Source organism: Lepus europaeus, chromosome 13 (genome assembly GCF_033115175.1).
Source record: "Lepus europaeus isolate LE1 chromosome 13, mLepTim1.pri, whole genome shotgun sequence".
NCBI lineage: Eukaryota > Metazoa > Chordata > Mammalia > Lagomorpha > Leporidae > Lepus > Lepus europaeus.
Window position 1 is genome coordinate 57,178,913 of NC_084839.1, and position 14,397 is coordinate 57,193,309.

General features: G+C 41.6%; 1 protein-coding gene and 1 non-coding gene across 4 annotated transcripts in view; both read left to right on the forward strand.

The window, feature by feature from the left end:
* Positions 1–12,194, forward strand: part of SANBR (SANT and BTB domain regulator of CSR) — a 77,029-nt gene extending 64,835 nt beyond the window's left edge. For all 3 annotated transcript variants that reach the window (XM_062209498.1, XM_062209499.1, XM_062209500.1), the window contains 6 exons: positions 1,267–1,358; positions 2,341–2,366; positions 2,448–2,521; positions 4,103–4,191; positions 8,390–8,481; positions 10,216–12,194. In XM_062209498.1, the coding sequence (XP_062065482.1) occupies positions 1,267–1,358; positions 2,341–2,366; positions 2,448–2,521; positions 4,103–4,191; positions 8,390–8,481; positions 10,216–10,252 (410 nt within the window). In that variant the 3' untranslated portion in view covers positions 10,253–12,194. The remainder of the gene's footprint in view (positions 1–1,266; positions 1,359–2,340; positions 2,367–2,447; positions 2,522–4,102; positions 4,192–8,389; positions 8,482–10,215) is intronic.
* On the forward strand, positions 8,999–9,102 carry LOC133773133 (U6 spliceosomal RNA). Its single transcript, XR_009867907.1, has one exon. It is a non-coding gene; the product is annotated as a U6 spliceosomal RNA (small nuclear RNA).
* Positions 12,195–14,397: the final 2,203 nt, after the last annotated feature.

The window sequence follows — 14,397 nt, forward strand, 5'->3', positions numbered from 1 at the left end:
CAAAGTTTCCCTTTTAAATGATATAGCAAAAATTGTGAGGGTGACTGCAAATAATTGATGTTTAGGACATAGTTATCCAGGGTATTATTCTTAGTATCTTACATTGTTTTTAGAGACATGCTTTGTCCTGCTTTTCTCCCCTTCTCTTTTTTCCCTAAACTGTCTAAATTGTCAGCCAGAACAGTTTGGGAATATTGGCTCCAGGAGTGCTTTAGTCCATCATATAATTCCTCCTAAGACTACTACTTCAGAGATCATTCCTGTCCTATCTCCTGCTTAAGCAAAAGCCATTTAAAAAAATTTTATGTGAATTCTTTCTCCACCCATTTTCAAATTTTGTTTTTCTAGGCTATTGTTATTTTTATATAAAACATTTTGGGATTAGAAAGCGATTCTACTGTTAACTTCAGAAAAATAAATAAGTTTTTTTATTTAAGATGTATTTATTTGAAAGTCAGAGTTACAGAGAGAGAGAATGTGTGTGCAAGAGAGAGAAGCAGAGAGAGAAAGCTTCCATCTGCTGGTTCACTCCCCAAAAGGCTGCAGTGGCAAGGGGCTGGGCCAGGCTGAAGCCAGCAGCCAAGAGCTTCTCCAAGACTCACATGTGGGTGAGGGGGCCCAAGGACTTGGGCCATCTTCCACTGCTTTCCCAGGCCATAACAGCGAGCTGGATTGGAAGTGGAGCAGCCAGGACATGAACCGGTGCCCATATGGGATTCCAGCACTGCACATGGCGGCTTTACCTGCTATGTCACAGCATTGACACCTAAAGCAATTTCAGTTTGACTTCTCCATATATTTTTTATACCCTGAGGCAGTTTGTCAGTTTAAGAAATCATAATGTTTTTTTTAAAAGATTTTATTTATTTATTTGAAACAGTTACAAAGAAAAAGAATGAGAAGCAGAGGCAGAGAGGGAGAGCAAGCTTCCATCCACTGGTTCCCTCTCTCTCCAAATGGCTGCAGTGGCTGGGGCTGGGCCAGGCCAAAGCCAGGAGCCAGGAGCTTCTGGGATTCCCACGAGTACAGGGGCCTAAGGACTTGGGCCATCTTCTGCTTTTCCAGGCACATTAGCAGAGAGCTGGATCAGAAGTGAAGCAGCGGGGACTCTGTTGCCCATGTGGGATGCCTACACAGCAGGTGGTGGCTTTACAAGCTGTGCCTTAGCGCTGGCCCCTATTGTAATATTTTTGTTGTTTAGAGGTAGCAAGTGAATTGAAGCAGTATATGGGACCCATACTCATAACATTGACCTTCCATTATCAGGGAAAAAGGAGAAGCCAAAGAAGTTCAGCAAACAACCAAAAAAACAAATATCTTCACCTTGTACTCAAAAGAAGGAAAAGGCATCAGAGAAGGTAACTAGAAATTATCCATTATTTTTCTAAAGCTTATAGAAAGAAATAGGCAAGCAAGTATAGCCAGGAAAAATCCGAAAAAGAATAATGAATGACACACTGAAAAGCTAGCAATGTAAAAATCAGTGAAGTTTTTATAGACTGAGATTGAATGTCTATAAGATACGCTGGCAGGTAAGAAAAGGAAGGTGAGGAACAATGTGTAGTGGCATAGTATGCTACAGTTTGTGTAAAATGATAGGGGAATACACTTATGTATGAATTTTCATGTGTATATAGGAAATATCTCTGGAAAGCTGCATAAGAAATTGATAAGATTGACTGCCTCTAAGGAAGAGAAATGAATGTGTGTAGGACAACAGTAAAAGGCTTCATATTATATGTACTATTTGAATCTTTTGAATTTTAAATCAGTGTTACTAAAAAAAATTATAAAAAGTGAATAAGTAGATTTTTAAAGTTAAGACAAATTTTGGTTTTGATGTTTAAAAATAATTATTTCCCTGGGGTTTTGAGGAAGGGGTGACATCCAGAAGGGACTAAGAGGGCAGTAGCCACCACGGCTGGCCCAAAGAGAAACCATGAGTTCTGAAAATGTGTGAAAGGCTGGTGCTGAGACTAGACCCCACAGTCACACTGGACAGGCTATATATTCATCTTGTGTTAAGTATCAGAGGCACACGAGTGGGTTAATTGTGAAAGAATGCATAAGCATAGGACTCGCAGGTTGACAAATCGAATGGAGTTCAAATTCTAGGTCTGTATCTCCTTGGAGAAGTTTTAACTTCTCTGAACCTCTTTTATTATGGAAATAATAACAGTGCCTGTCTCAACTGATTGTTACAAAGTTTTAATGAAATAATACTTATAAATACTAGTGGTATTGTGTCTTGCACTCAGTAAATATAAGTGCTATTATTAACTGTAATACCAATCAGTAGAAATTTTCTAATTGGGCTTATTGTTGTCTGTTTTCTTCTAGTCATCTAGAGATGCGTCTCCTTTTGTGTAAGTAATTACTCTGGAATCCAGCTGGGTGTTCACTCTTAATGCAGCAGCATGCTGATATTTGTTCAATTTTTTTAATAGTGTGAGTATGCAGAAGAATAAGTGGGATGCCTCAAGATCCTTGAGATTCAACCAGGATGCACAAAGAGAAGATGGTGAGCCTTATTATTTGGGTAATGTACAAATTAGGTCTAAATAATATTTCATTTCATGAAGTACAAAGTCTTCCAAAAGTTCATTGAAAATGCAGAGTATGAAAAAACTAGGGCTGAGGCCGGCACCGCGGCTCAGTAGGCTAATCCTCCGCCTTGCGGCGCCGGCACACCGGGTTCTAGTCCCGGTCGGGGAACCGATCCTGTCCTGGTTGCCCCTCTTCCAGGCCAGCTCTCTGCTGTGGCCCGGGAGTGCAGTGGAGGATGGCCCAAGTGCTTGGGCCCTGCACCCCATGGGAGACCAGGAGAAGCACCTGGCTCTTGCCATTGGAACAGCGCGGTGCGCCGGCCGCAGCGCGCCTACCGCGGCGGCCATTGGAGGGTGAACCAACGGCAAAAAGGAAGACCTTTCTCTCTCCCTCTACTGTCCACTCTGCCTGTCAAAAAAAGAAAAAAGAAAAAAAAAAAGAAAAAACTAGGGCTTGTATTGGGACAAAATGGGTAAAACCGCTGCCTGCGGTACCAATGCCAGTATCACATCAGTTCAAGTCCTGGCTACTTCCTTTCTGATCCAGCTTTAGCTTACGGCCTGGGAAAGCAGTGGAAGATGGCCCAAATGCTTGGGCCCCTACCCCCATGTAGGAGACCAGAATGAAGATCCTGGTTCCTGGCTTCAGCCTGGCCAGCCCTAGTCATTGAGCCATTTGGGGAGTGAACCAGCAGATGGAAGACCTCTCTCTGTCTCTCTATCTCTCTCTCTGTAACTCTGACTTTCAAATAAATAAAATAAATCTTTAAAAAAAGAGAAACTATACATGAATTTCCCAATTTTTTGTAACAGAATAATCTTTTGTAAATTTTTAAAAAGATTTATTTATTTATTTGAAAGACAGAGTTACATATAGAGGAAGATCTTCCATTCACTGCTTCATTCTCCAAATGGCTACAATGGAAGCCAAGAGTCTGGAATTCAGTCTGGGTCTTCCAGTGGGTGGCAGGACCCCAAACATTTGTGCCATCTTTTTCTGCCTTCCCAGGCGCATTAACAGGTGCTGGATCAGAACTGGAGCAGCCAAGACAAATTGGCACCCATGTGGGATGCCAGCATCATAGGCAGCAGCTTAACCCACTGTACCATAATGCCAGTCCCATAAATTAATCTTTTAATTCCATTTTCCCACAGTTTTTGAAGCCCCCTCATGCTGAGTAACTGCAGAGATTCCATCTGGGATAGGCTCAAAATTTGCACTTTTCTTTTTGGCACCGACCAATTTCATTATTAGATAGTTCCAATGGATATAATGTATCAACTCATGCATCTGTGGTTTTGAAGTCTAAGACTGACTTTTGCCATTACTTTCATGTAAAGATGACTGAATATGTTTTAGGCTCCTTTACAGTAATTAAAATTTCTCACAGTTAGCCACATATGAGTCATTTTGCCACTTGCTGCCTTAAATTATTCACAGATGCAAATATATATGTGTCTGTAAAATAATATCAGGATATTTTCCAAAACCCTTGATGATTACAGTCTTCCTAATAAACAAATGAAAAGTAAAGTTTATTATTTTTTGCCTTCAGATCAGCGACGGATGTCTGAAATTACAGGGCACTTAATAAAAATGAGGTTGGGTGATCTGGACCGAGTCAAGTCAAAGGAAACAAAAGAGGTAATAGTATACTGCGCTTATGTAAGATATGCTTTCCTGCTCTTATTCTCAACAAGAAGAATATAGATATTTTAGCAGAATTTAAGAAGAGTAAGTTATTCATTTTCATATTCTGTTTGAGTTAACCAGTTCATTTACATAAAAGTTTTCCACCATCTCTAATTTTTTTTTTTAAGATTTATTTTATTTATTTGGAAGTCAGAGTTATAGGATGGGGAGGGGAGAGAGAGAGAGAGATCTTCCATCTGCTGGTTTACTCCCCAAGTGCCGCAACAGCCAGGGCAGGGCTAGGCCAAACCCAGGAGCTAAGAGCTTCCTCCAGGACTTCCATGTGGGTGTAGAAGCCCAAGTATCCAGGCCATCCTCCGCTGCCCTCCCAGGTACATCAGCAGGGAGCTGGATCGGAAGTGGAGCAGCCAGGACTTGAACCAGTGCCCACATGGAATGCTGACATTCCAGGCAGTGGCTTCACCTGCCATGCCACAACACCAGCCCCTCCAACTCCTCTTACTATCCATGTCTATAGGTCCTCTATAACACATAATAAAGTATATCATATTAGTGTGAGGTCACACAAACTTAGTTTAACTGTGCTTTGATGACTAAATGCTGGATATCCAGAGGGTGACTTTCTGAAAATGCTGATTTTAATCAACTGCATGTGGTGCTTGGATGTCATCTCTAAGGTAAAATGCTACCCTGCTGAAAAAGGCTAGAAATACCTAAATTCGTACTAGAATTACATGTTAGTCATAATGTATTATCATTTGTGTTGGTATCATATATGCATCATAGTTCTTCCCCTAATTCTGTTATTTAAAAAGTTGTTACCCTATAACACTTTTTTTTTTTTTTTGACAGGCAGAGTGGACAGTGACAGAGATAGACAGAGAAAGGTCTTCCTTTGCTGTTGGTTCACCCTCCAATGGCCGCCGTGGCCAGCGCGCTGCAGCCAGCGCAGTGCGCTGATCCGAAGGCAGGAGCCAGGTGCTTCTCCTGGTCTCCCATGGGGTGCAGGGCCCAAGCACTTGGGCCATCCTCCACTGCCCTCCCGGGCCACAGCAGAGAGCTGGCCTAGAAGAGGAGCAACCGGGACAGAATCCGCCGCCCTGACTGGGACTAGAACCCGGTGTGCTGGCGCCACAGGCGGAGGATTAGCCTATTGAGCCGCGGCGCCGGCCACCTTATAACACTTTTTTTTTTTTTCTTTCTTTTTGACAGGCAGAGTGGATAGTGAGAGAGAGAGAGACAAAGAGAAAGGTCTTCCTTTTTGCCGTTGGTTCACCCTCCAATGGCCGCTGCGGCCGGCGCATCTTGCTGATCCAAAGCCAGGAGCCAGGTGCTTCTCCTGGTCTCCCACGTGGGCGCAGGGCCCAAGGACTTGGGCCATCCTCCACTGCCTTCCCGTGCCATAGCAGAGAGCTGGCCTGGAAGAGGGGCAACCGGGATAGAATCCGGCGCCCCAACCGAGACTAGAACCTGGTGTGCCGGCGCCACAAGGCGGAGGATTAGCCTGTTAAGCCACGGGGCCGGCCATGTTATAACACTTTTAAAAGAAAACAGGAGAAAATCTTTGTAAGCTTGATTTAGGCAAGTATTCTTATCTATAACACTAAAACCATGATCCATTAAATAAGGAAAAATGGACAAATTGGACTTCATCAAAATTTTTAAGTTCTTTTTGAGGATCACTACAAAGAGAATGAAGAGAATGGATATGCCATAAACTGAGAAGATATGCATAAAACACTTATCTGTAATATATAAAGAACTCTTCCATACTCCCTAATAAATAATCCAGTAAAATATGTGGGGAAAAAATAAACCAGATACCATGAAAAAAGATTTAGATGACAAATATGCACAAAACATTAGGGAAATATAAATTAAACTTTAATAATATACCATAATATAACAACTGTAATGTCTAAAGTTAAAAAAAAAAATGGAGTCAGCACTGTGCCATAGCAGGTAAAGCCACCGCCTGCAGTGCCAGTATCCCATATGGGCGCTGGTTCAAGTCCCAGCTTCTCTGCTTCCAATCTAGTTCTCTGCTGTGGCCTGGGAAAGTAGTAGAAGATGGCCCAAGTCCCTTGGGTCCCTGTACCCATGTGGAGACCCAGAAGAAGCTCCTCGCTCCTGGCTTGGGATCAGCACAGCTCCAGCCATTGCAGCCAGTTAAGGAGTGAACCAACAGATGGGAAACCTCTCTCTCTCTCTCTCTCTCTCTCTCTCTCTCTCTGTAACTCTGACTTTCAAATAAATAAATAAATATTTTAAAAAATAAATAAAGTTAAAAAAATACTGGGGTGGGTATTGTGGTGCAGCAGGTTAAGCTACTGCTTGGAACACTCACATCCCATATCAGAGAGCCAGTTCAAGTCCTAGCTCCTCTTGTTCTGATCCAGCATCCTGATAATGCCCCTAGAAGGCAATAGATAAAGGCCAAAATAATTGGATCTCTGCCATCCATGTGGGGTACCTGGCTCCTGGTTTTGACTGGCCCAACCTTAGCTTTGGGGGATATTTGGGAAATAAACCAGCAGAGGGAAGGTATCTATCTTACTCCCTCTTATCTCTCTTCCTCCCCTCTTCCATGTCCCACTCTCCCTCTCTGTCACTCTGCCTTTCAAATAATTTTTTTTTGACAGGCAGAGTGGACAGTGAGAGAGAGAGACAGAGAGAAAGGTCTTCCTTTTTCCGTTAGTTCACCCCCGAATGGCCACTGTGGCTGGTGCGCTGCAGCCGGCACACTGTGCTGATGTGAAGCCAGGAGCCAGGTGCTTCTCCTGGTCTCCCATGTGGGTGCAGGGCCCAAGCACTTGGGCCATCCTCCATTGCACTCCCGGGCTACAGCAGAGAGCTGGACTGGAAGAGGGGCAACCGGGATAGAATCCGGCGCCCCAACCGGGACTAGAACCCGGTGTGCCGGCGCTGCAGGCGGAGGATTAGCCAAGTGAGCCGCAGCGCCGGCCTCAAATATTTTTTAAAGATGCATGAAAAGGACTGGCATTGTGGCACAGTGAGTTAAGCCTCTGCCTACAACACTAGCATCCCATATGAATACCAGTTTGAAGTCCTGGCTGCTCCACTTCCAATCCAGCTCCCTGCTGATGCACATGAGAAAGCAGTAGGAAATGGCCCCAGGACTTGGGCTCCTGCACCCACATAGGAGACAGGAAAGAAGCTCCTGGCTCTTGGTTTCTGCACCACTAGGCTGCAGCTGTTACAGCCATCTGAGGAGTGAGCCAGCGGATGGAAGATCTCTCTCTGTGTTAAATAGTTGGTAAGGATGTGGCACAAGTGGAATTCTCATATATAGCTAGTAGGAATGCAAAAAAATAGTTGCTTTGGAAAATAATTTGACAGCTTATTTTTCTTTGTACTATGTATTTAATGCACACAATGGCCAGGGCTGGGCTGGGGCTGGAGCCAGAACCTGAAAATGCAAGCCAGGTCCCCTACATGGGTGGCAGGGACCCAATTACTTGAGCCATCATCCCTACCTCCAAGGGTCTGCATTGGCAGGAATTTGGAGTTAGGAGCTAGAACCAGGAGCTGAACCCAGGCATACCCCTATGGGAGACAGGTATCTCAACCACCAAGCTAAATAGCTGCTCTGGCAGTTTCTTGTATACATTTGGCATACAGGTCAGTTCTCAGATGTTTCTAGTGGTTTTATTCATAATGACCAAAAACTAGAAACACTCTAAGTGATATATTTTACCTGGTAAATAGGTAAACAAACTATACATATAAAAAAGAACAAACTCCTGATTCTTGCAGCAGCATGAATGAATCTCCTCAACATTATGCTAAGCAGAAAAAAAATCAAAGGGTTACATCTGTATGATTCCATTTATATAATGCTCTAACTGCAAAATTCTAGAGACTAGAAACAGATCATTGGTTACAAGGAATTGATAGTAGTGGAAGGACTGACTGACAGGGGCATAAAGGGATTTTCTTTTGTTAATAGAACTGTTCTTTGTCTTCATTATGGCAGTGGTTGCACAATTGTATGCATCTGTCAAAACCCAAAACTCTACACTAAAATGATGAATTTTACTATATGTAAATTCTGCTAAAGCCTGAGTCTAAAAGATCAAAATAGAATTCTAAATTTAAAAATATGTAATTTAATAAATCAGTGCTTCTATCAGTTCTGTGAGTGTAACTTTGCTTCTTTGTTCTACAGTTTGCGGGAGGTATTTATTCCAGGCTCGAAGCACAAATCAAGGCCTCAGTACCAGTCAGTGCACGGCAAAGCAGCTCAGAGAAGAGCACAAGGTAAAGCAGCATAAACGAATTCAGGACACCACTGGCTTTGGAGTTATATTTTTCGTTTTTTTTTTTTTTTTTAGGGTAATTTATATGAACACTAGAAGCACATAATTTGATTTTTTAAATAAGATGTATATATTTATTTGAAAGGCAGTGCTACAGAGAGGGAGGGAGGGAGAGATGGAGAGAAAGAGGTCTTCCATCCGCTGGTTCAGTCCAAAAATGGTGTCTGAACCAGGCTATAAAGCCAGGAGCCAGGAACTCTGTCCAGGTCCCCTATGTGGGTGGCAAGGGCCCAAGCACTAAGGCCATCTTCCACCGCCTTCCCAGGCATATTAGCAAAGAGCTGGATTGAATGTAGAGCAGCGAGGTCCTGAACTGGAGCTCATATGGGATGCTGGCATCTCAGGCAGCAACTTAAGATGACACTGGCCTCCCTGAATTTGGTTTTATATGTTGATTCAATGCATTTATCACAAACAAATTTTAACTTAAAAGTTAAGATTTTAAAAAGTTAGATGTAGTGCTCATTTCGGCAGCACATATACTAAAATTGGAATGATACAGAGATTAACATGACCCCTGCACAAAGATGACACGCAAATTCGTGAAGCATTCCATATTTAAAAAAAAAAGTTATACGCATAAAATTTAATGAAAGTGTAGGGTTTAAACATTTTTTACTACTTATTGAGCTGTCTCCATTCTGAGTCAGCTACTGATGAAATGTAAGCTGTAGGGGTGGACATGTAACCTATCAGTTAAGACGGCCATGTCCCACATCAGAATACCTGGGTTCAGTTCTTGGCTCCACCTCCTGAGTCCTACTTCCTGCTAATGCAGACCCTCAGTGGTAGCAGTGATGGCTCAAGTAATTAGGTTCCTAGCACCCACATGGACAGCCTGGCTCCTGGCTTCTATGCTGCCCAGCCCCAGTGTGTACGCTGTAGTTTCTCCAGTGAAACAAGTGAACATTTACATGAAATGGGATTTAATTGCCCATTGTGGGCATTTAGGCAGTAGACCAGTAGATGGGAACTGCATATCTGTCTGTCTCTCTCTCTCTCTCTCTCTCTGTCTCTGTCTCTCTCCTCCCCTGTCCTGTCTCTGCCTCTCAGCCACTTAAATAAATAAATATTTTAAAAATATAAGCTTTAATGCTACTATAAATTAGTAGAATTTTTGTACTATTTGTAGAATATATAATATAGCTTTATATAAATCACTGAAATCTTTCCTGTGCCTTTATGATTTTTCTTAATAAAATTTAACTGGTGGGTCTGTGTCACTTTACATCACAAAAAAATTTTTAGAGATTAACAGTTACTGAGACATGAACATTATTATTAACAGATCCTAATCCCTTACCTGTAATTCAGAAATCCAGACACTTCAGCCATCCAAAAGTGTTTTTTTTTTTTTTCATTAATTTGTGGCAGTCCAAACATGAATTGAGCTGCTGTGATCCCTTCTATAATGTTTGTTTATCCCATTTAATGTAAATGTTCACTTGTTTCACTGGAGAAACTACAGCGTACACACTCTAGTATTGTCTCTCAACAAAAACCTCTAGATTCCAAAATAATAAATCTTACTCCAAAGGTTTTAGAAAATGGATGTTGAACTACATAAAGATCCATTACACTTTGAATATACCAGCTAGACACAATCTGAAGCCATAACAACTTCCTGTTGTTTTAGAAGCAACTTTGGCCTTCTTTTCTGTTTAAAAAAATCCAGGTCCAGAAGTCGTTTTGGTCAAGGACGTCCAGCATAAAGCACCTTGAGACGACAGAGGCATACTCCTAGACATCTGACACTGCTCCCTTCTTGAATATCTTCAGAACAATGACTTCTAGATGTTTTTAAGTTATTTATTAATAATTATTCTTACAAGTCATGCAAATCATAATACTAAGAGAAATAGTTAAATTTTATGAAAATTGAATTGTAAATATGATACTTCTTAAATTTGATTTTCTTTTAGTATGATTCTAGACTATATAGGAAACAACTATTTATAAATTTACATAGTTAAGACTCCTAACATTTGTTATCCTTTATTTATTTCCAGGAAAAGAGGCCTAAACTAAGTGTTTGTGAAACCTTTATAAATTAGGGAACACAGCTGGTAGTGTGTGCACTGTTTGTAGTGTGTCTTTGGGGCTGTCAGTCTTGGGATAGCTTTGAGACCTGCACTTTGTAGGATGAAATATCCAAGGATGCTAAGTTTGCATGAATATTAAGGAGTGATAGATCTTAAAACTGCATTAAAGTTGCAAGGGTTAGGTATTTCAGTACTATGTTGGACAGAAGAGTTAATTTTACAATGTCCAATTTTTATTCGTTTAGTTTTTCATGTTTGTTTATATTGATCATCTGAGCTGGATTATTATCTTTCTTCTGTGATTAGTGCCATTCTGAATTTGTTAAAGTAACTGTTGATAGTTTCAAGTAAATCTTTTCATTCATATGAGACACTCACCATACAGTTCTCAGGGCTCTTAAGACCCAACAGTATTTCTATAGCCATCCAAATAGCCCTTCAAGCAGTTATGATTGCTAGTTACTTTAGCGATGTCTAAAAAAATTCCCCAATACATTAAATGGGTAAAAAAATTGCATATATTCAAGAAGAATCAAAATGAAATTCTATTTTCTAGATCATGTTTTAATTTTTCTAACCAAGCAGAAAAAGTGCTCAGGGAAAATTTTTTTCCAAATCACAAGCATATAATAAATTGCATGTTTGGAATTTACTTGTGTAGGTCTCTGAAAAACTTTAAGATGCACTGTTTCTATTTTTAAGTTTTCATTTACGTCATAATTGAAATTTCTTAAAATGATCCAGAGAAAATGCTTTGATAATGTGTGGCAATTTCTGTTGCAACATTGAAACATTACACTCAGTTTACATGTACAGAAATCATTTCTTTCAATGAGTATTTTAGTTGATAAATGAAGCTGAATGTTATATGTATGGCTTTGCCAAGGTTTTTGAGCTTCTGTTTGGAAATTTTGTTCCAGTTTGTTTGCTTCGGTTGTTTGATGCTTTGGAAATAGATTATACTGTTTTTATTTTCAGAAGAAAATGTTTTGTAGTATATTATATGTAAGCCCTGTAAAGTGCCACGTGTTGTTTCAGTTCACTGTTTCTCTAAGAATTCAGGTCTGTACATGTAACAGTGCTGGGATGGTCACAACTAGAAGAGGAAAATATGCTCTTTTGATTTATAACTGTTGATAAAAAGGCAAATTGCCTCTCCCCTGGGGGGTGCTGTACCACTGAATGGAGTTTTACAAACTAGAACTTACAAATTCTGATTCTTTTCAGAATGTGCGTTTTATTTTTATTTCTGTCTGTCTGCAACACATTGCACAGGTCCCACATATATTTCTCGCAAACTCTTTATAGCATTTATTTTGCTAAATACTTTGAGGTTTTACCTTACATTCGTTCTGAATTCACATTTCTTTAGTTGAAATAAATGTTGTTGACAAAATTGTTGGGAAAGTCCTTGAACAGAATCATTCCATCTTCTCAGAAGACGTCTGGTTGGCTCTCGATTCTGCAAGTTTGTATGGAAAAGTGGCTGCATTACAAGATGAAACCTCCAAGATTGCTTCATTAGGCTGTTCTGGTAAAAAGTCAGCAGGATGTTTCAGGTAAAATGCAGCAGAATAAAAGTAATCAGATAACAGCTGATGCACACGGCACCTTGTTCTCCTTCCTCAGTGCTCAGCTGGGCGTTGGAACTGCACTAACTGCCCTGGAAGCTGAGGCCGAAGCTCTGTCATGCTCATCTACTAACGACAAATTTTAACATAAAAACCCCAAAATGCCACTTTTGTCCCATGTTTGGGATTATTTCCTCTGTCAGCCTTTATCTGTCCATTGAGCCACTACTCACACCTACAGGACAAAGGCCCTGAGGAACTTGGCCAGTCCAGTTCTAATAGGCTGCTTCTTGCACTCTCATTTAAAGCTGACCCAGTAACAGCGGAAGATAATAACAGGATTAATATTCATGCCCTTACAGGATTGTTAGAGGGATTAAGTGAGTTGATTTTACCTTAAAATTCTTCTAAGATGAGAATTTGATACCACTTTTTCTGAAACTTGTGTTGCTACAACTAGTGTGTGTGTGTTGACAAAGATTCTTTGCTTGCCAAATTTTAGTTAGCTTCTGAACCTTCTCTTTTTCCCATTTGTGCACTTCTTTGTAAAACCCAATTAGCAAAGAACCCTGCTAAGTCAGTTGAACAAGAACCCCACTCCATTTTTGATACTTGGTCAAGTTCATCCTCCACCATTTGCTGGGTGATAGCTGATCGCCCTTGGCCTGTCTTCAGCAGGCATACTGTTAGGTCAGTTTAGCCAGAATCCTCCACCCCTGATGTTTCCTCTTAGTAATTTTCCATCCACTATTGCCCACCCTGTTCTGTGGCTATAAATTCCCTCTTGCCTGTGTGTATTCAGACCTGAGCACAATCTCTCCCACTTAAGACCCCATTTGCAGTGGCCCCTACACAGTGGTCCTACATAAAGTCATCCTTGCCATGCCTTAACAAGTATTGAATAGCCTTTTTCCTTAACTCTGTGTGTCTGTGTTTAGAGGAGAGGAGGGGAGGGGAGGAGAAACCACCAAATATTTTGGTGGTTTCTATGGCATCATCTGAGACTTTTTTTAAAATCATTAAGTGTCTTGCCTTATTTAGACAGAATAGGTGACATTTGTAGAAAGAGCAAAACAGAAAAATGCTATTTGCTGATATGTGGTAGTGACCCATGGCCTCACACACAGGCTGTGTGAAGGACAGTGGATATGGCACAGTTTTCTAGCAGCTCTCCTTCCAGATTTCTTTGAGAAATTATAAGTATCTTGGCTCTTATTATTTTTCTGTGATAAAAGCAGCTGTTATCAAACCAGAGGTAGTTATAGTTCAAATAGTTGCTATTTTTGAATACTTAGTTTATGCTGAGGATGGTGCTATTTCTTTTAATGTGTCTTATCTCTTGTAGCCTCATAGTAAAACCCCAGAATTGATTATTCTTATTTTTTCTTAACTTTATTTTCACTTTATTTGAAAAGCAGAAAGATAGAGACAGACAGAGGTCTCCCATCTGCTGTTTCACTCCCCAAATGCCTGCAACAGGTGGGGCTGGGCCAGGCTGAAGCCCAGGACTCAATCAGGGTCACCCACAGGGTGACAGGGACTCAACCACTCAAGCCATCACCTGCTGCCTCCAAGTGCACCCACTAGCAGGAAGCTGGACTGGAAGCGGAGCCAGGACTTGAACCAGGGACTCTGATAAGGGATGTAAGCATCCTAAGCAGCCCCTTAACCACTGAGGCAGACACCTACCCCTATATAATCCTCACAGGGAGAGAAGAAAATTCGGAAAGGTGAAGGAAGCCACACAGAGGGCTTAGAAGCTGGGCCTGTCAGCACACTCTAACACCTGCGTGAAACAATTTTTCCTTGAACTGCCTGAAACGTTCTCTGCAGGTGCCTCTCAGCATACTGGCAGCTCCTTCAGACTCAAAGCAAATGGCCCCGCTTACTTCCTGCATCCCAGACCTGTTTATTCAGCTACCTGATGACATTTGTACTTGGAATACCCTAGGTGTTTCTAACTTACCATGATCAAAATAGAACTTGAAAAATAACGCCGGCGCCGCGGCTCACTAGGCTAATCCTCTGCCTTGCGGCACCGGCACACCGGGTTCTAGTCCCGGTCGGGGCACCGATCCTGTCCCGGTTGCCCCTCTTCCAGGCCAGCTCTCTGCTGTGGCCAGGGAGTGCAGTGGAGGATGGCCCAAGTGCTTGGGCCCTGCACCCCATGGGAGACCAGGATAAAGCACCTGGCTCCTGCCATCAGATCAGCACGGTGCGCCAGCCACGGCAGCCATTGGAGGG